At 33.7% G+C, this 20,745-nt stretch overlaps 4 protein-coding genes across 4 annotated transcripts; 2 read left to right on the top strand and 2 right to left on the bottom strand.

Moving 5' to 3' along the window:
* Positions 1-421: 421 nt before the first annotated feature.
* PHYBLDRAFT_77069 (hypothetical protein) lies at positions 422-3,423 on the bottom strand. Its single transcript, XM_018443219.1, has 9 exons — positions 3,354-3,423; positions 3,067-3,108; positions 2,801-2,894; positions 2,516-2,664; positions 2,307-2,442; positions 1,829-2,239; positions 1,289-1,693; positions 1,121-1,178; positions 422-1,005 (listed from the first exon to the last, which is right to left on the bottom strand). The coding sequence occupies exons 1-9, from the start codon at positions 3,414-3,416 to the stop codon at positions 804-806; spliced, it is 1,560 nt and encodes a 519-aa protein (XP_018296713.1). The 5' UTR covers positions 3,417-3,423; the 3' UTR covers positions 422-803.
* A 2,762-nt stretch (positions 3,424-6,185) lies between these two features.
* PHYBLDRAFT_179641 (hypothetical protein) lies at positions 6,186-9,497 on the top strand. The gene is made up of 12 exons (XM_018438186.1): positions 6,186-6,280; positions 6,460-6,590; positions 6,704-6,791; positions 6,896-6,993; positions 7,102-7,134; positions 7,255-7,359; positions 7,501-7,761; positions 7,889-7,959; positions 8,069-8,105; positions 8,156-8,173; positions 8,310-8,752; positions 8,931-9,497. The coding sequence occupies exons 2-12, from the start codon at positions 6,471-6,473 to the stop codon at positions 9,427-9,429; spliced, it is 1,773 nt and encodes a 590-aa protein (XP_018296712.1). The 5' UTR covers positions 6,186-6,280; positions 6,460-6,470; the 3' UTR covers positions 9,430-9,497.
* An 8,846-nt stretch (positions 9,498-18,343) lies between these two features.
* Positions 18,344-19,152, bottom strand: PHYBLDRAFT_62575 (hypothetical protein; the record flags this gene model as incomplete). Its single annotated transcript, XM_018440985.1, has 3 exons — positions 18,344-18,580; positions 18,785-18,891; positions 19,080-19,152. 3 exons carry the CDS (start codon positions 19,150-19,152, stop codon positions 18,344-18,346), a joined length of 417 nt encoding a protein of 138 aa, XP_018296711.1.
* An 834-nt stretch (positions 19,153-19,986) lies between these two features.
* Positions 19,987-20,646, top strand: PHYBLDRAFT_62576 (hypothetical protein; the record flags this gene model as incomplete). The annotated part of the gene is made up of 3 exons (XM_018440986.1): positions 19,987-20,044; positions 20,099-20,205; positions 20,410-20,646. 3 exons carry the CDS (start codon positions 19,987-19,989, stop codon positions 20,644-20,646), a joined length of 402 nt encoding a protein of 133 aa, XP_018296710.1.
* Positions 20,647-20,745: the final 99 nt, after the last annotated feature.

The following is a 20,745-nucleotide window of genomic DNA, read 5'->3' as shown; positions in this document are numbered from 1 at the left end:
AAACCATTTACTAATAAAAATGGATATTTGCACCAAAAAGTCAATTTTTGATACCCATTTTTTCTCATAACAGCATCTGAAAAAAAATGTTGAAAAACATATTCTGCTTTATTAAGTAAAGCTGTAGTAAACATCGATTCATGATGGCCAGTACCTATTTTATCAACAGCAGACCGATATTAATAGAGATATCAACATATTAAAAAATGCCAATATCGATATTTACACCATCAAAAGATGTTGATTAAATGTCCAACTGTAAAGCTGTGTGAAGTAAAAATATCATTCGCATTGTGCATATGACAGGTTTTGTAATCATTTAACACACACACACACACACATATATATATATATATAAGTATCGCTCTATATTGATTTTTTACTATAACAACATCTTGTTTTACTCAAAATAACATTAAATAATATCATTATTGGTGTAATTATCACTACCATTTTTATTTATGTCTTTAAAAAGAAGTGTAGAGATATAAAAGAAGAGTGATGGAGAAGAGGTAATGGGTTATCGAGGAATAATACTACTAGAGAGGGTTTAACTCTTTTCTATGGTAAGATAGATTGCATACTAAAATTTATGTTTAATGATACATAAAGATATCTATTTGGTGCTATTATTATTTCTACTTCTTTTTCTTATTCTTTGTCTTTTGGATGAGGTGTGGTTGGTTGGTTATTTAGCTATTACCAGAAGCATATGTACAGAGAAAAGAAGAATAAGAATAAGAATAAGAATGGGGTAACAAAGGGATCTCTCCCTTCTCTCTCTCTCTGTCTCTTTGATTAATTTAAGCTCTTCGATTGAGCTGGTCCTGGTCTTGAGTCTCTGATTCATCAGTAGACACAACTTCTTCTCTTGAATATGGTCCTTCAAATTCGAGTCTTTTAAGTCTCTCACTTGAACAATATGTGAATATGGCAAACAACGAGAGTACTATGAAACTGATGTGCACTCTAAGTTGGAAAGGAATCCACTTTGCACCAAGAGAACTATATAATTTGTTTTTTAAAAGAAAAAAGACATTTTTAATAAACTTGATTTGACTAATGCATAACCTTGGATTTGTTATGTTATAAATATATTTAAGGTAGAGAAATTACTTACGATGACCAAATAATACCGCAAGTGGCTGGACCGAGAGCGCGCGTGGCACTAGCACAGCCTATATATCATGACAAACAAAATGCAGTTTTTTTAGGGTTTGTTTGTTAGTAATATTATTACAAAATTGTTTAGGCTTGATCTGATTTGATCTGATATGCCATGGCTTACACTGGGAGAATCCGTTAATGGTACCGAGTGCATCTGCGCGTGGTGCAGCATTGTTGACAAGAATAGTGCATCCGGTAAATGAGATGGTGACGCAAATGGTCTTGATGGCCAGACAGGTCAACAGACCCACCCAGACCCATAACTTGGTGTCCACTTGGCCATCAAAGTCAGGCACGTTATAAAGTAAACGGACAAGGCCTTGTAAGGCGTACAGGAATATGAGTACAAACAGCACAGAGCGGAAGAGACGGACGAGTCCAAAGCGTGATACAAGAGGGGGTAAAAGTACCAATTGGGAGAACAAAGTAACGCCACCAGAGAAGGCAAGGGCCATACCCGTCTCGCTTGTTTGAAACCCGAGACCACCGGCCCCTCTACTACTGGATGTCCAGATAGGAAAGAGTTCTAAATAAAGGCTAATAAGTATACATATACAATATATACATATATGATTTTGGAGATCCTTCCCAAACAAACAAACAAACAGGCAAACAAATAAAAAAAAAAACAAAGTGTTTCTATATAGCTATTTAGGCTTACCTTCATAAAACACAGCTTGGAAGCAAAAAGCAGCATAAGTGGTACAGATAGCCAGAACAGCAGGAGTGAGGGATTCTCTGATGGTTGGTGGGGCTGGTTTGGCTTGAAGAGTAGGTGTAGGTGAGATCGTTACGTTTCCTTGGGATGTTGTATTGAAAGTGTCATACGCAGAAGGTTCTTCTGGTTGAGCAAGAAGTTGGGTCTGTTCGGTAATACTGTTTTCTTCCTCTTTTTCACGGCTGACATTCAAGGTTTCTTCAAGCTGGAAAAGACCAAATATCAGTCCAAGGGAGCATATGATGGCTGCAATGAAACAAGGGAGGAAATATGGGTATTCTGTCAAAAAGTCTGTAATAAACCCGCCCCTTCCAAATATATCAGGGTATGTCTCGACAGGATGAACAAGGAATCCTACACAAATCCATACACAGAAAGTCAAAGTCTGTATTTAAATATATATTGAGTCAATAATGCTTACCTCCCAAGATTGGGCCAATGATACTTCCAAGGCCGTACATCAATGGCAATAGAGAAAATGCTCTTGCTCGTTTATCTGCTGGTTGTCCGGCAGTCAATTCTGCCACCATACTTTTCAATACACCGATATTTCCGTTCTTGTGATAATAATAATAAAAGAATATAAGTTCTCACGCACAAATGAATGAATCCTTATTTTTTTGACGTTACCAACAAACCGCACAAGCTTCTTGCCAAAAGAGCCCAAATGTATGACTTTGACAATCCAAACAGAAGAATACTGATAACCGTTCCGACCATACCGGTTAAGATAACCGGTCTACGTCCAATGCGATCAGACAGCATACCCCAAGGCATACCTTAATTAGATCAATGTATATATGTATTTATGAGTAAGCAATTGCATTATATCATCATAATCATAATCATAATCATAATTATTATTATTATTATTATTGTAATTTTTATATATATTATGATCTGTGCATATCATACCAGTAAGAAATTGTGCAAGCGCAAACGATGAGGTAATAAATCCAACATAATAACCAACGTTTGCTTCGTCTGTGATATTAAAGTCTCGTACCATCTAAGAAAAAAAAAAGCGCAATATTAGTCATGGATATATCATATCCTATTTTTAGGTTTTTAAATATAAAGGTAGAATTCAGAAAAGTAATATAATATAATATATGTGTATGATCCAGTATAATTAAATGCATGTAACCAAAGAGAGAAAGAAAGGAAGGTAATAAGCTTACTGGGACGATAAAGGGGAATAAGACGGTAAAGCAGATTGGTTCCTGTAAGAAAATTTGAATGAATGATAAATAAAATCATTAGTTTTTTGGGTTTTTTTGGGTTTTTTTGGGTTTTTTTTTATAATTGTGATTGTTTGTAATATTGATATTATTGATCATAATAATGAAAAGCTTTTATTTGTTAAATGTATATATGTCTGTCTGTCTGTCTGTCTGTCTATATAGAATATATTCTTGGACTAAAAGGCTAAAAGGAAATACATTTTTAGAAGTGTTGGTGTACTTACAGCAAAACGGCAAGCACATAGAATGAATAGCTGCCTATAAGGCATAGGTCTGACTTCTACCATGACCAAGTGTGATGAATGTAATGAGTACAATGAAGAAGTCTAAACATATGCTAAGAATACTGGCTTTCTTTTTTTAAAGCAATTTTTAGAAAAAAAAAGAAAAAGAAAAAAAAAATTGCTGGTATCGGAAACCAAATGCTTGGCCCGGAATTATATTTTCGCGGAATCAAAGAAGGGTTTCTTTCCCTTTTACTTTTGTATGCTATCGAACTCAACCTTAATACCGATTGCATTGAAATAGAAGGATTTCTTGTGCTTGTTTATAAAAGCCTGCTGTCTACTCTCTCTCTTTTCTTCTTCTTTAATTTATATTGATTTATGGCTAATCTTTCGGAAAACATCAACTGCATTGCTTTAAACAAATTAACCAAAAAAAAAATCAAAAGAAAAACACACAAAATTTCTTGAATATGATCTGGGAAAATATTATTCCTTGAATATTCTTTCTTTCTTTTGTACTAATAACTACGCAGATCGAGTCATTCTGTGTACAAGGTCACGCTTGGAGACTACTACTGACCTTACATATAAGGATCCTTTAAACGATTGAATGAATGAATTGATATGAGTTTTTGTTTGAATGTTTGTATATGTTCTACTAAACTGTACAATGTAATCGTATTTTATGTATTAATGTATTTATTTGTATATATTAATATCATAAGCTGGTTATACAAGCAAATTGTGTCATCATCATCCAAGCTTATCGCGTCTTTGGGTCCTTTCTTTTTTTGTTTTGTTCTTTGTTAGATAAGCTCCAAAGACAAATTGATCGAATACTAATGAATACCCAGCGACTTTCATTTTTTTTTTTCATTGTTCAATAGTAGCAATTGTACAATAAGGCCAGTTTTTCCCTCTTATTTTATTAATCAGTTTCTACAATACAGAAAACACTAAAAATAAATAAATTATAAAATTATTTAAGTCCAGATTTACAGCCTACACACACATATATATATATATATAATATTTCCTATAATCACCTTTTTTTATTTTATTTTTGATTATTTTAAAATACAAAATATAATGCAATGCAATGACCTCTATTTTAGGAAATGTTACATATCCTACTCGAATAGGAAACCAGAAAATAAGAATTATATGGACATATCTGGGGTGGACAGATTAAAACGGTCAAATATTTAAGCAACATCATTGGATTAGGGTTGTTCTTTTATTATAAAAAAAAGTCAACCATGCAAAATGAGGATCAACGACAGATCTATTTGCTAACTAATTTAACTTAAAAAAATAAGAACCTGCTTATTATTTATATATTTGGATACTATGGTATTTCCAAGACTCTTTAAGGATTTGATCATGATCAAGATGCGTATTGCTTTTACTGTAAGAGTATTGTAGTAATTCTTGTTTTCTGTTGTAGATCAATTACATAATTATATAATCATATATATATATATATATTGCTGTCAATATTTCTCTATATATGGCTTAATGCTTGAGTACATCAAATAAAACAAAACAATAGTACAAAAGCAAAACCTCACGGGAATGATCTTTGTATGGATACGCACGTCCCACCAACTTAATATTCCGAATGGTATATTGAGCTGAGAGGTTATTGATATTACTAGAATATTGGATCAATATACACTGAATATTATATATATATATACTACTTTTATTCCATTGGCATGTAGTGATCATTTTGGTGATCATACATATATGCTTATAGCTTTACATACATACATATCCTTATAATGTATATAGATATTTAAATTTGGACACCAATCATCAATAGGATATAAAATATTCAAGGTTACATAATTAGTACAACTAGAACAGAGAATGGCGATCGATACTTGTAGATAATCACAGCTTTATATCAATGAATATCCACAATTACAAGATATATGTAAATGTGGTCATCAAAGCCAAATATCAGAGGAGATCATTATTGCTTTAATATACATAAATATATATATATATTTATTTAAAAGCTTTTGGTAGATTAGTTGATCGATTTGCTAATTATTTCTCTTTCTCGCTTCCATATACAAAACAGCATGTATTCTCACAAAGATGTGTACTGCAGGTAAATGTCTCTAATGCCATTTGGACTATTTTGTTTTTATAATTCATTCTAATTTTACATTCAAAGGTTCAATAAAGAGATTTTCTCATATATAGTTGCTTATAAATTTGTAAGTAAAATGCCATGGGTAAGCAATAGAAAGTATAGATTATCTATCTTGCTATTAGGAAATACCTGTATTGATATGGATACTAATGACTTGCTATCCTTTCAAAGCAAATATGTATTAAAGCTTGATTTACAGTATCATCATGATACTTTTATATATATCTTCTTGCCTACGAGTCAATTTGTATACAGTATATCATCCTTTCAAGCTCTTGTGCAATAAGCTTATTAAACAAACCCCAAGAAGGTTATTATTATCTGTTGATCATCATTTGAGACACAACATAAAGCTGTTTTGCTTGGATGAATTTCAACAAGATCTTTAAAATAGATATATATATATATAATCTTATTTCTAAAACATAGTGAATAAGCATGCGCAAATATACATGTATACAGAGAGAGAAGAACAGAGATGAGTTGGAAAGTGAAACCAAATGTTAACCGGCTTGTTTGAACCAAACGTTTGTCTCCATCTTCATTCTCCCTTTGGAATTGTCGTGACTTCCGGTTTATGCTCTTGGTTTCACCAGGAAAAATTCCTCAGACACTATTTCTTATTCTAGGCCATTTTCTTTTTTATTGATTACTTTCCTGCACACGCATTGTTGTTGTTGTTTGTTTGCTTGTTTTTTTTTTTGGTTTTAAAATACCAGATTCATCGACAAGATTTCATCCTCTTACTCCCCATTCAAAGGTTAGAAATACAACCAATATCGAAACAGAGATAAAGAAAGAGAAATAAAAAGAGATCAACTAAAGACCAAAAATAAAATAAAATGAAATAAAATGAAATGAAATAAAGGAAAAGAAATAAAAAAGGAAACTTACCATGTCTGATTTTTCCTTCTTCTTCTTTATCACTATCAATTCTAGCTGTGCCAACCATGACGATCGATGAATACGAGCCTGATGACATTCTTTATGAAATCAGTCGAAAGCTGGCCAATGTCAACATCCACAACATGTCTTTAGATGCGGATGCAGAAACGATTGAAAAAAGCACTGCAAGTATATATATGAAAGATAGAACGAAATAACTAAAAAGAAGAGGAAAGGAATGAGATTGTGAAAACTAATTCAACTTTTATTATTATTATTTTTTATACCTCTTTGACAGTTGCCTACTATTCGATATTATCTTTATTCGCATGATAAAGCAATGTGTTTGCAAAGTGTAGAAATGCTACGACGATATCTTACTCAGGGTAATTACTATTGTCATGAATAGATGCTTTTACACTTTATATTTTATGTCTATGGTTTTTGTTACTTATATTTTGTAATTAACAATATTTAAAATAATAATCAGTTGGGGGTAGCTCTGAGTCTGCTCAAGATATTTTGGCATTAGACATACTGCCACGTATTAATGAGATTCTTACCTGGGATGAAGCTAGTAGTATTCAGGTAAATCATCTATATATATATATATGTATATTTTTAATGGGCTTCTTTATAATCAAAGAAGATTATAACCATATACTGACACTTGTCTTCTTTTCTTTTATTCTTTAGTTTGAGTGTGCCTGGATTGTGACCAACATTGCAGTAAGTAAAATCTTGAGAATGAATAAACTTATTTTAATTATCTACACACCCATATACATATACTACTTCAACCCTTTTCTTTTGTTTTCTCTGTTTCTTATTTTCTTTTGTTTTTTTTAGGCAGGCTCTTCTGAACAGACCTATGCATTGGTAGAATCTGGAATTGTGGATTCCTTGTTGATTTGCATACGTCGTAATAACTGCTCTCCAAATACAAGAGCACAGGTAATATAATATAAGATGGTGTGAAGTAAATACTCAGAGATCTTGATCCGTTCAATTGGGTTTACAAACACACAGTCTACTATAACATATTGTATCAAACTCTTCTTTTCTAATTTCTTTGTTGTATTAATGTGATTTTAGATTGCATGGGCACTGTCCAACTTTGCTGGCGAATCAGCACAACTTCGAGAGATGCTTATGGAAAAGCGTGCGCCTGCTGTTGTGGCCGAAGTATTAAAGACCATTCACGACGAAATATACACCCAAGTGTATACATACTCATATTCCTACGGAAAGATGCACATTACCGATCAAGAAATGTGCACAAATGTCAAGGCGTTAGTATGGTCTTTGGCAAACATGTCTCGCGGAGGATTCAAAACGGCAAACTATTGGTCTGTTGTGAGTATACTACTTGTTCTTGCTCCTGTTTTTAAAAATAAAATAAAAATAAAAATAAAAATAAAAATAAATATAAATATAAATTCGGTTTATTTATTGATTCTTTTGATAATGAAATGCTCTATAGTACTGCCCTGTGTTTGAAGTTTTAGAGAAACTTATTCATTTTGATCATAATGATATTCTCACAGACGCTTGGTAAGTACAATTTGTGGATTACTATTGCATATTTCACAAAACAAAGCAAAACAAAGGATCAGCATAGACATGGCCATAAAATTAAATAATATCTTGTTCTTGTTATTAGCTGGGGTTTATCTCGTATACTTTACAGTATGCACGAGGTACCAAGTTTTTACAGAAACGTTTCCATTTCTTTTGAATTATGCTCAAGGTTATCCCAACTTCTCAGGTTAGTCCAACTATTGTGTAGTGGAGCGATAGGAAGTGAAAAGGATTAATTGGTGATATATAGTATGGTATAGTTTAATATACTTACATTTATTTAGTAAAACAATAAGAAAAATGAAAATATTAATATTAATCAGCGACATAATATCTCATCTCTTGGAGTTTACAGACGCAGCAGTATTCCTATCATAGTTCCTGCACTACGAGCTATTATCAACATCACATCAGGCCCAGACGAACACTCTGTAATATTACTTAAATCTGGCCTCTTAAATCATATTCCTGCCTTGATGACCCCAGATTTTCCGGCCGGCATCCGACGAGACGCATTCTTGTTAATAGGAAACATCGCCGTCTGTGGGGGTTTGTTGATCCAGAAAATCATCAACAACAACAATCTTATAAAGTGTGTCCTTGCTCATGTCCGAGTTCCAGGCAAGATTTACAATCAGGAAACAAGGCAGTGGGATCCTACATTAGGATACATGTACTGTGAAATCGACGAAGAATGGAAGATCACAAGCGAAGCATTATCCATTATATCTAATATTATATCTCGTGGAAGTTCATCCTGTGTTAGGTAAAATTATTTTCTATACTTTTATGTATATATATATATATATATATATATATATATCTGTCAAGATAAAGAAAAATGATAAATAGTGGAAGGTAGAGACTATAGCAATAATATGTGTATGTGTGCGCTCTCAGACAAGCTATTGTTCTTTCGTTTGAATTTAACAAAAATATTATAGAGAATTTCTAAAAGATGAAAACGAAGTACCAGCCACTTTAGTACATCTTTTGAGATCTCAAGATGTGCCTTTGCAACCCACACAAAAATGCATTGATGCCATTATAAATCTTGTCGAGCGAACGAACTTATTATCCAGCGGCAGCAGCGACCAACAAAACAATACTGACCAAGTCAATACTTACTCTCTTGAGTTACTAAATGAAGGACTTATACCTTTACTTGAAGGACAATACGAATTACACGATGAGGACGATTCAATCAAAACTCGGTGTGATGTACTAGAAGGCATCCTAGAGGAAGGTATTGAAACAATGAAAAAAATCAAGGCAAAACAAAATCAATCCAAGAGCTTGGCTGGCATGTTTGGAATGGTAGAGGCTCGTAATACGCTTATTAGTACCAACAAGCGCCGTGTTCTTCATGGACCAGAAGATGGTGATATTCGATTAATTGAAAATGCAATTGGAAATCTGAGTGTATCCAATGGTGGTGAATAATGATCCTAAACGCTTTCTATAATATGTAGCTATATACATATACATCTATAGAAAGCCAACAAAAAAAAACAAAAAAAAACAAAAAAAAAAAGAATATGCTCTCAAAATAAGAGAAAATGAAAATAAAAATATAAATTTGCATTAAAATCAGTTTTTCTCTCTTTTTTATATATATATACAAAAGTAAAATGTAGACTTTGTAGACAGTGAAAATGATGGTAATTTCTTTTGTCTTATTAAGTAAAAAGTGGTAGGCTCCCTAATGACCATGATGAGCTATTTGGAATAAAGCCATGCATATTCACAAAGAAGGGGGCATGCACATTAGAAAGGCGATATACTCTAATTTCATTTGATCTATATATAAATATATACATAAGATGTATAATGATATAAACAACCTTTTTACTTGTTTATCTATTTAATTAGATCTCTATGACAACAACAACAAAAGAGTTAATTTCAAGGGCAATCTCAGAAGCAATTTTAGAGGAGACTTTTTTTGACCCATTACTTTTATGAAAATAGTAATAATATATCTCCACCCTTTCTTATTCTTGTCGACTATTCCTTGCAGTGGTCTGTACACACTATGCTGAGAAGCTATTATACTTATACAAATAGTTTGGTGAATGGTAGGATTGTTGATAGAATATGCTAATATAGCTAAACATGAAAAGATTGTAAGGTGTCCAAGAACTATGCTGATTAGATTAAACATGGTGTTATTCTAATTACAAGAAAATGCTTTAAGAAATAAAATTATACGCACATAATATTTTATTACTGAGAAGATTTACTGTTTTTTTTAATAACCATATATTAAACGACTACAAAATCTGCCATACACACAACGCGAATGATATTTTTGGCATACACAGCTTTACAGTCGGACATTTAATCAACATCTTTTGGTGGTATAAATATCGATATTGACATTTTTAATATGCTGATATCTCCATTAATATCGGCAAGTTATTGATCACATAAGTACTGGCCATCATGAATTGCCGTTTGCTACAACTTTACTTAATAAAACAGAATATGTTTTTCAACATTTTTTTTTCAGATGCTGTCCTGAAAAAAATGGGTATCAAAAATGGACTGTTTGGTGCAAATAGCCAATTTTATTAGTAAATGGTTTTTTAAGAGTGAAAAGATAGGATATTTTGATCAATACTTGAGTAATCAATATCAATCAGCTTTTAAATGGTGGATCTCATTGTTTCTTATTAGGTGGTTTATACATACAGGAACACTTTACTTGATTAGCTTGGATTTATATCCAATTTTCTGTATTTAATTTGGCAAATTACGTAACGTCGTAACAGGTTTTTTTTTACTACAGATATATGCATCCATATTACATACGCTAATAAACTAAATATGCGGCGAAAAGTGTGGTATATACCCCACAATTGAGTGAAATACAGACTCTACAACCAAACTCTTGTCTCCTTCTTGTCAATGAGCCCGGAAAGTTAACAATCTCCAGAGTTGTTATATATCAGGTACACGTACACTACACACTTATAGAGTGTAAAGCAACGAGCCATTATACAGCAGGGATTTGAATGGTAAGAGCATCTTCAGCGATTCCCTTTAAAAAACTCCATTTTTAATTTAAATTGGTACCCCCAGTAGTTCTATTTTTTTAAAATCTTTTTGGTTAAAGATAACAAGAATTTAGAATTGATTGATGAAAACGCTCTCAAAATTTATTTAAAGAAAAAGATAAAATTGAACTGTTGGGCAAAGTAATATTTTTCTTTAAATAAAGTGGCAGTGCTTGGCTTTATATAAATTAAAATTTCCCACTGCTGAAGATGCTCCTAGTAAATATATGGGTTTGTGGCTATGTAGTTTTTCTGTTATTCATAGACAGATAGTTTTACTTTTATTTAAAAAAGTATAAAAAAGAAAGCGAATAAAATATATGTATATATCTTTGATTGTAAAAACGGCTTTTTACCCTTATAACATATGGTAGGTTGGTTATGTGGCGTAGATGTCAAACTCAGTGCCAAGAATATGAATACGAGTAGAAAGACAACTTTATTAGAGAACAAATAAAAAGAACTATTTAACTACTCCGAGTCATTTCTATAGCTATATCACTACCTCGAAGCTCACTGCAATAAGCGATGCAAGAAACACTGGTGGATAAAATCCATTGTGTCAATATGCCTCTGTATATTTTCTTACTATTAATTTTATTTTTATAGACTTTTTACACCCTCGGCTAACGATTAATGTTTTACTCTTCATCAAAAGTTCCAGGTATACCAGTTTCTTTAAAAAATATCTTACTTTTGATTATTGGTATATATTATTTTCAACAAACAAGACCAACGAGCAAGGTCTCGGGCTCGAACATCAAATACACATATACACATTTGTTTCACTAACTAATAGATACTGTGAAGATATCTGTAGGCAATTTGGTGAGTAGTTGAATATATGTAGGTGAAAAAAAAACAGATCGGGGTAACAATCTATCCAAAGTATAATATCAATATATATATAAGACTAGAGATCCCTCTGATGTATAGCCACAATCTTGTTAAAAAAATAACTCAATAATACTTTTCTGTAGGCCCTTATTTTTGGTGCATGATGCTTGATGGTGTTTTGTATAGTTTCTTTGTGTGTAACTATATAATACTTGATACAAGCTCAATAGTCTCGGATGAATTAAATATCCTGGATAAATCAGCTTTGGCTAAATATATATATGTTCTACTTTAAGCTTATTAGCAAAAAAAATAAATAAAATAATGATGTATTAAAGGTTTAGTATGTATAAAGATATATCTCAGATTTTGATAGATGAATAAGCGATAAAAGGTATATAGAAAATAAAATAAAGTAGTAATTGGTCCATAAATCTATACTATGAATCGAATAGTCGTAAAGATATATTCAAATATATATTGTCTAACTATCAATACCTCAAAGCCAAGCTTTTATTAAAAAGATAAAAGAGATATATGTATATATATATATATATATATATAGGCAATAAAACGGGATAACAAGTAACCCATAAAGATACACTGTGAATCAGACTGTTATAAAGACGTATTCAATTATATCTTTCCTAGTTTCCTATGGCCTAAATCCGATTTAATTTTAATAAAAATCTTGAACAGGAAATATACTTGGGTTCGTCTATGGAACTATTTCAGGAATTGACTGGAAATTATACAAGACTAACAACATATATATATTTGAGTCAAGCTACTGAGTTAGTAACCTTGGAGAATGATATGCATTCTTTCCAAAACAAAATAGCACTGAATTTTGGATACTGTAAAAGAAATATATTAGGAGTTGGAGAAACATGGGATATTTTCATTAACTATACATAGTGTAGAGCAAGCTTTAGATATGTACTATAGGTACCCAATTTCACAAGAATGGTTTCAAGCTTGACTTGATAAAGGTAGATTTGCGCACAGCTAGTAGGTTGATCCAATATCGTGTCTGCGTAAATGTGCTTAATTTGTTGATCTAATTAATTAGCTATATATACATATGATCCGAAAGAAATGTTTTCCCTATTTAATATCTGTTCCGGATAGTAAAGAAGATTTTACAGCTTTAAATGTATGTCTAGCAATATACAATGGTTACTAAAGAATAATACTTTGAAATAATAGACCTTCAACTGATATATATTAATATTATAAAAGGAAAAGAAATAAATAATATTAAATAGTCTTAGAGTGGGTTTGGTTAAAAGTTATCAACTGTTTGAGTGTACACATACAACAAGCCCTATAGCAACATATGTATATTTCCCTTCACTTTTTTTCAATAAAGCTGACTTCAGCTTATCCAACCCTTTTGTTTGAGAGCACACAACTTGATATGTAATCCACGATATTTTATTTTTCCGTCTAAGATGTATTCTGAAATATTATCATGAGACCGGTGATATTTGCTTATACGATTCAGTAGGACGAATACTTGAAGAGAAATGAGAATGAATATTAATATCCCCTAGCAACTCTTTAGCTCAAGCATCTATAATTGGAAGATTGTTCTCTCAAGAATGATGAAAAAGAACTCGAGTGATATGGTATGATGGAATGTATTTCTTTTATCTTTCTATGCTTATAAAAGTATTCTAATAGCTAATAAAGGTAGTTAATATAATATTAAGATGCTGAGATAAACTATACTTCTTCAATTGAATAGTAAATTATGAATAAGAGAGAAATATGAAAAGATATAAACACTGTGATGGTTTGTTGTAACAATTTGTATGTCTTTTCAATTGATTGCTGCCAGTTGTAGAAATCATATATCTGGAAAAGCCATGGCTAAATCAATTTGCCTACATAATTGACACAAGGAACATTTGGAAAAATATGATATCTTTGAACTAGCCAAATGTTTGAATACATGCATAAGATTTCAGTATTATATTAATTAAATAATCTTATTAAGATTATTGACTATCAACTAATCATCTGTTGTTGTTTCTTTACAGGAAAATATATTCCTACGCATATATATATATATATATATATATATGGAGGAAGAGAGGGCTCTTAAAGGTTACAAACATTTTATCCAATGCTATGATTTTGCTGATCAAAATTATTTAGTTTATCAAATTCTTCCTCTCTCTCTTTTTTGATGATGCTCTGATATTTGTACAAATCCACGGAGTATATAATCTATATCTTATATAACAGGACAACCTTTAAACTGTGTATATTCTCTCAATTAAATTCGTTGATGAGTATCTAATTCATTATGCTATTAAGAATTGAATGTACTCTTATGATTCACTATTATCTGTTACATGATTACATATTGTATTACTGTCTTATCTTTAATAAAAATATATTACTTTTCTTATGAGAGGAAGAAAGGAAAAAAAAAGAAATCACTACAAAATTAGCTAGCTATTATTTTTTTACACATGTAGGTATGCAACAAAATATGTAATGCGACACTGATAATCTAACTCGGTGATTTGCACATATTTGTCTTGGCCACTCAACAGCCAGACTTGTATTGTTTTTCCAAAGGAAATAATGATAATAATAGTAATAATAACAAAAGGTAGTAATTTCTCTAATACTATGTATACTATATTCCAAAATTTGTAGATTAACTAAGAGGCATATACACATATTCCGTTACTTTCACATGAAAAATTTCGCATTTGTATGAGTAATTATACGCCATATTATTTTCCAACAAAACATTCCACTACAAGGAAAAAAAAAACTATATAAAGCCCTTTTCTTCGCCCATACTTTTTTCTCTTTATATCCTTCCTTTAACATGCGTAATAATAATAAAACCAAAAACAGCAACGCCTCTCGCCAAAATTGGCCATACCCTCACGCCCAGCGTCCTCGCCAAAGCAGGCCTTTGGTGGGTGACTCTGAGGCATTTTCCTCCAACCCTGATAGGAAATTTTTTTCCTCAGGCTCTCGTGCTCCTTCTGGTGCCCTTTCTGGTGCTCCTTCTGGTGCGTCCTCTGGCGCTGCTTGTGGTGCGTCTTCTGGCGCTGTTTGTGGTGCGTCTTCTGGCGCTGCTTGTGGTGCGTCTTCTGGCGCTGTTTGTGGTGCGTCCTCTGGCGCTGTTTGTGGTGCGTCCTCTGGCGCTGCTTGTGGTGCGTCCTCTGGCGCTGCTTGTGGTGCGTCTTCTGGCGCTGTTTGTGGTGCGTCCTCTGGCGCTGTTTGTGGTGCGTCCTCTGGCGCTGCTTGTGGTGCGTCCTCTGGCGCTGCTTGTGGTGCGTCCTCTGGCGCTGTTTGTGGTGCGTCCTCTGGCGCTGTTTGTGGTGCGTCCTCTGGCGCTGCTTGTGGTGCGTCCTCTGGCACTGCTTGTGGTGCGTCCTCTGGCGCTGTTTGTGGTGCGTCCTCTGGCGCTCTTTGTGGTGCGTCCTCTGGCGCTCTTTGTGGTGCGTCCTCTGGCGCTGCTTGTGGTGCGTCCTCTGGCGCTGCTTGTGGTGCGTCTTCTGGCGCTGCTTGTGGTGCGTCCTCTGGCGCTGTTTGTGGTGCGTCCTCTGGCGCTGTTTGTGGTGCGTCCTCTGGCGCTGCTTGTGGTGCGTCCTCTGGCGCTGCTTGTGGTGCGTCCTCTGGCGCTGTTTGTGGTGCGTCCTCTGGCGCTGTTTGTGGTGCGTCCTCTGGTGCCTCTTCTTGCGCTGGCAGAGATGTCACAAAGCCGACGGACAATTTTGGTAAGCACTTATCTCACAAAACGTTTAGTAAATCCAGCAATTCTAATCGTGCCTTTATATTATTATTATTATTATTATTATTATTATTATTGTTATTTAGTATCTTGCGAGACAAGAGGTACAAAAAGAAAGCTGTCCTCTGTGATCGACGGAGCTGACCCAAACGAGGAGCAACGCTCCATTCGCCGAAGATGGGGTCCTCATCAATGCTTTGCTTCCTCCCCACTCAGTAATGAAGGAGATACAAATTCTGAGTGGGCCCCATCTATGATTGCAGACGGCGGTTCTGTAAAAGGTAAGAATGTCTTTATTATTATCACAATTATTATTATTTGTAGTATCTAATTTTGCATCTAATATTAATATATATCTTTTATTTCTTAGCTGCAATCACAGGGAAAAAGCGGCCGTGCCCTGCCGATTTCGGGTACGATCCACCCAGCAACGAAAAGGTGCTGGGTCGGATCGTGACCCTGGATAACATGCGGGGAAAGAGAGGAAAAAGTGGCAGGAAGCTTTCTCCTGCCATCGGCGTACAGCTTCTCCGGTGGAGGAGTAGGCAGATGATTTTATATCATCTGATAAAACGAGCGGAGGAGAGTGAGGCTCAGGAAAGGGATAATCCTAACCCTTCTCCTGACCCTTCTCCTCCACCTACTCCTCCACCTAGTCCACCTAGTCCTTCCCCTCCTTCCCCTCCTTCCCCTCCTTCTCCTCCTTCCCCTCCTTCCCCTCCTTCCCTTCTGTCCCCTCCGTCTCCTCCGCCTGGTCCTCCTGGTCCTCCTTCTCCTCCTCCCTCTCCTTCTTCTCCTCCTCCTTCCGGTTCTCCTCCTCCTCCTCCTCCTTCCGGTTCTCCTCCTCCTCCTCCTCCTTCCGGTTCTCCTCCTCCTCCTCCTCCTTCCGGTTCTCCTCCTCCTCCTCCTTCCGGTTCTCCTCCTCCTCCTCCTTCCGGTTCTCCTCCTCCTCCTTCCGGTTCTCCTCCTCCTCCTCCTGGACCTCCTCCTTCCCCTCCTTCTTCCGCTGCTGTTGCTGTAGACACCCTGGCAATTTTCCGGTCAGGCGTGGTGTCTACAGCAACAGCAGTCTTCCGGTTCTTCTTCTGGTAGAGGGATGACCCTCCAAAGTTCCTGGCCGGGAAAAACGAAACAAGTGGCTCCGGCAGAAACAACAGGAAGCAACAAGCAACAGATACTAACAAGCAACAGATACTAACAAGCAACAGGAACTAACCCTACTAACGACTAACCCCATTACCAAAACAGTAGAACAATAGGTCAAAACCCCAAAACTCCAAGACCAAGGCTGAAAAATGGAAAATGGAAAACAAAAGGCAAACACCAAACATCGAAAAACGAAAAGGAAAGCAACAACTGAAAGAAAGCAAAACTTGTATTATCATCATTATTTGTATTATTATCCTTATTTGTATTATTATCATTATTTGTATTATTATTCTTATTTGTATTATAATTCTTACCTGTATTATTATAACTATATGTATTATTATAATTATATGTATTATTAGCATGATTTGTATTATTCTCATTTTTTTGTATTTTGTATATCTTGTGTATTCTCTCATCATTATTATTTTAAATACATATCTTGCTATTACTGAATCATATTAAAGACAGACTTTATTAATACTATGGTATAATTGAATAGTATAAATTTTAATAAAGATAAAGAGCATCATACTAAATTAATAACTATTAGTCTCTATCATTAATATTAATATGTGAAGTCCTTAATGTTAGTATATATCTGTGCATGAATATGTATTTTTTGTTATGCATAGTCAAATAATTTTTGTCTTTATTTAAAGATATAGAAAAAAGAAAATAAATCAAGTCTACATATGGTGAGTTGTATCTGTTTTCAAAATTACAGCTGTTTCAAAAATATCATATCTTTATAGATATTTTCTGTATCCATTTTTTAAACAGATTGATTAAGCCATGACCTTAGGAAGAAGGTGATTGTTATGACTGGTGTAGCAATTAATTGAAAGCTATAAGAATTGTATCAATAAACACCAATAATATTTATTTATTCATTCTATTTATTGTTAATTATCTAAAGAAGCATAGTATCCCAACATTTCAGTAATTAGCAAAAAAATATATATAGGCATTTATGGATGAAAGCAATAAAGACCAATCTTACACATCACTTCAATGTTCTTTTTCTCTATTTCATGATAACAAGCTGCCAATTGCTAATACTTGGGCAAAGACCAACTCTAGTAATTTCTGAGCACAAATACTACACATCATAATGAAAAAGTAAATGTTTAGATATTCTAAAAAAAAAAGCTTCTTTCAGCAAACTCTACATAAGAATCTAAATATCCAAAAACTAATATGAGATCTTAATTCTTTGAATCAAATCCTGCACATATGTAGACTTTATCAGCTTTACTATTTTCTTTTTTAATACAAGATTTAAATTTTCTTTCACTTCATGACAAAAACAATCGAAAATGGCCAACAGCACCTGCAATATCAATGCCCCCCTAATTAGCAAATCTTATTAGAATTAATATTATTAACCTTTAAAGTAACCAGAGATCATACTAATATCAAGCTTTTATTAATATAATATTTGCATTAAATAATACTGATGAATGCATAAAATAGTGCTTCAATTCCAATACGAGTTTCACTATAGAGGAAGATGAATAGATCTGGTAGTCTTATATCTTTGTTTTTATAAAGTCCAATTCATAGCAGTGAGAAGAATAGTGGCACTCTTTGGTCTAAGGTAACTTGCAGTTACAGGGGATTCCTTACCAAACATGTTGAAAAGTGCAACACTTGCTCCCTGACTAACCATTGGTACAATAGCAATAAAGCGGTTACCAAGTACGTTGGAAACTTGTTCTAGCTCCAGGCAGCAAACCAAAGTAATTTCAATGAAGAAAGCCTTGTAAGATATTAATGGTTTCTATATGATTTCCTATTTTATGATAATTAAAAAATATTGTAGGAGCTCAAGGCTAAGGTGCTGTAAAAGGCTGAGATGAAGTTAAACTTTACTTTAGATTATTACCACTGTGTTCTAGGATAGTATCTCAAGTGACAAGAAGCAGTGGAAAGGCGATCGGAAAGCAAGATGACACGGTGTGTGTTCTTTTGGTTTTGCTCAGACCACGAATATCCTGCAAAGAAGTGACACAGTAGATCTTATCCACAGGTGTTTCTTGTATTGCTCATCGCAGTGAACTTCAAAGTAGCGATGTAGCTGTAGAAATGATCCTAAGTAGTTAAATAGCTCTTTTTATTTGTTTCTTAATAAAATTGTGTTTCTACCCGTACTCATTGTCTTGTCACCGAGTTGGACATTTGCACCACATAGACAGCCCACCATGTGTCACTATTATTGAATCTTACAAGAGAATGAAGTTTATGAATAATATGATATTACTTTTCAAAAGTATTTTTACCCTTTTGACACACGGTGTAAATATCCAACTGACACGTTGCGTGTATATTCACATTTTCGGCTGGCCCAAACATATCCCATATCTCTAAATCTTTTTGTATCAAGTATGTAAACCAATTGATTAAGTCATGATCTTGGGAAGAGCATGATTGTTACAACTGGGGCAGCAATCAATTGAAAATTATAAGGATTGTAATAGCGAACCCCAAAAATGACTATCTACCTCTATTTCTCTCTCTTTTTTTTTATGAAGCATAGTTTATCCCAGCCTCTTAGTAATAGCTTACTAATTATACTATTTTATTTATTATCGAAATATCTATATAAACATCGAAAGATGAAAGCAATAATGAACATCCTTACACATCACTTCTATTTTCTTTTTATCTTTCTCAAGAGAACAAGCTGCCAATTGACAATATTAGGGCTAAGGATTTGTTAGAAGATATTGATACATATTTCTTTTTTCTATGAATTGTTTGGGTCACTTCTTTACACAAATCAACACAGCCCGTCTCACAACAATCCAAAACTATAAAGCTTAAGCATATTTATTTAAGCGTAATTGACATTGATATTAAAAAAAGTATAGCATTCAAAGAAAAAAGAAACAGTAGTATATTTTGATAGTAAGAAAAAAAGACTCGACATTTTAATAGAAAAGAACACAAATTAAATAAAAATAAAAACCTTGTTTTTTTTTAGAAATACAAGCTCATTATTAAAAATATGTTGTATTTTTAAATTGGTAATATCTTGAAGTTAAATATTTGGCTGGTTTCTCTTGATGAGTTTGGAGAGAGCAGATTTGATAGAGACATAAAAAGAAGAGCCCAAAAAACAAGTGGGCAAGTGAAGAAGTTAAATAATAAGGGTAAAATGCGGAATTAGAGAGACCACAGTGACACATGGTGGGCTGTCTATGTGGTGCAAATGTCCAACTCGGTGACAAGACAATGAGTACGGGTAGAAACACAATTTTATTAAGAAACAAATAAAAAGAGCTATTTAACTACTTAGGATCATTTCTACAGCTACATCGCTACTTTGAAGTTCACTGCGATGAGCAATACAAGAAACACCTGTGGATAAGATCTACTGTGTCACTTCTTTGCAGGATATTCGTGGTCTGAGCAAAACCAAAAGAACACACACCGTGTCATCTTGCTTTCCGATCGCCTTTCCACTGCTTCTTGTCACTTGAGATACTATCCTAGAACACAGTGGTAATAATCTAAAGTAAAGTTTAACTTCATCTCAGCCTTTTACAGCACCTTAGCCTTGAGCTCCTACAATATTTTTTAATTATCATAAAATAGGAAATCATATAGAAACCATTAATATCTTACAAGGCTTTCTTCATTGAAATTACTTTGGTTTGCTGCCTGGAGCTAGAACAAGTTTCCAACGTACTTGGTAACCGCTTTATTGCTATTGTACCAATGGTTAGTCAGGGAGCAAGTGTTGCACTTTTCAACATGTTTGGTAAGGAATCCCCTGTAACTGCAAGTTACCTTAGACCAAAGAGTGCCACTATTCTTCTCACTGCTATGAATTGGACTTTATAAAAACAAAGATATAAGACTACCAGATCTATTCATCTTCCTCTATAGTGAAACTCGTATTGGAATTGAAGCACTATTTTATGCATTCATCAGTATTATTTA

Source organism: Phycomyces blakesleeanus (genome assembly GCF_001638985.1).
Source record: "Phycomyces blakesleeanus NRRL 1555(-) unplaced genomic scaffold PHYBLscaffold_3, whole genome shotgun sequence".
Lineage (NCBI taxonomy): Eukaryota > Fungi > Mucoromycota > Mucoromycetes > Mucorales > Phycomycetaceae > Phycomyces > Phycomyces blakesleeanus.
Note: the sequence above shows the minus strand (reverse complement) of the source record. Positions and strands in the feature narration are given on the sequence as shown.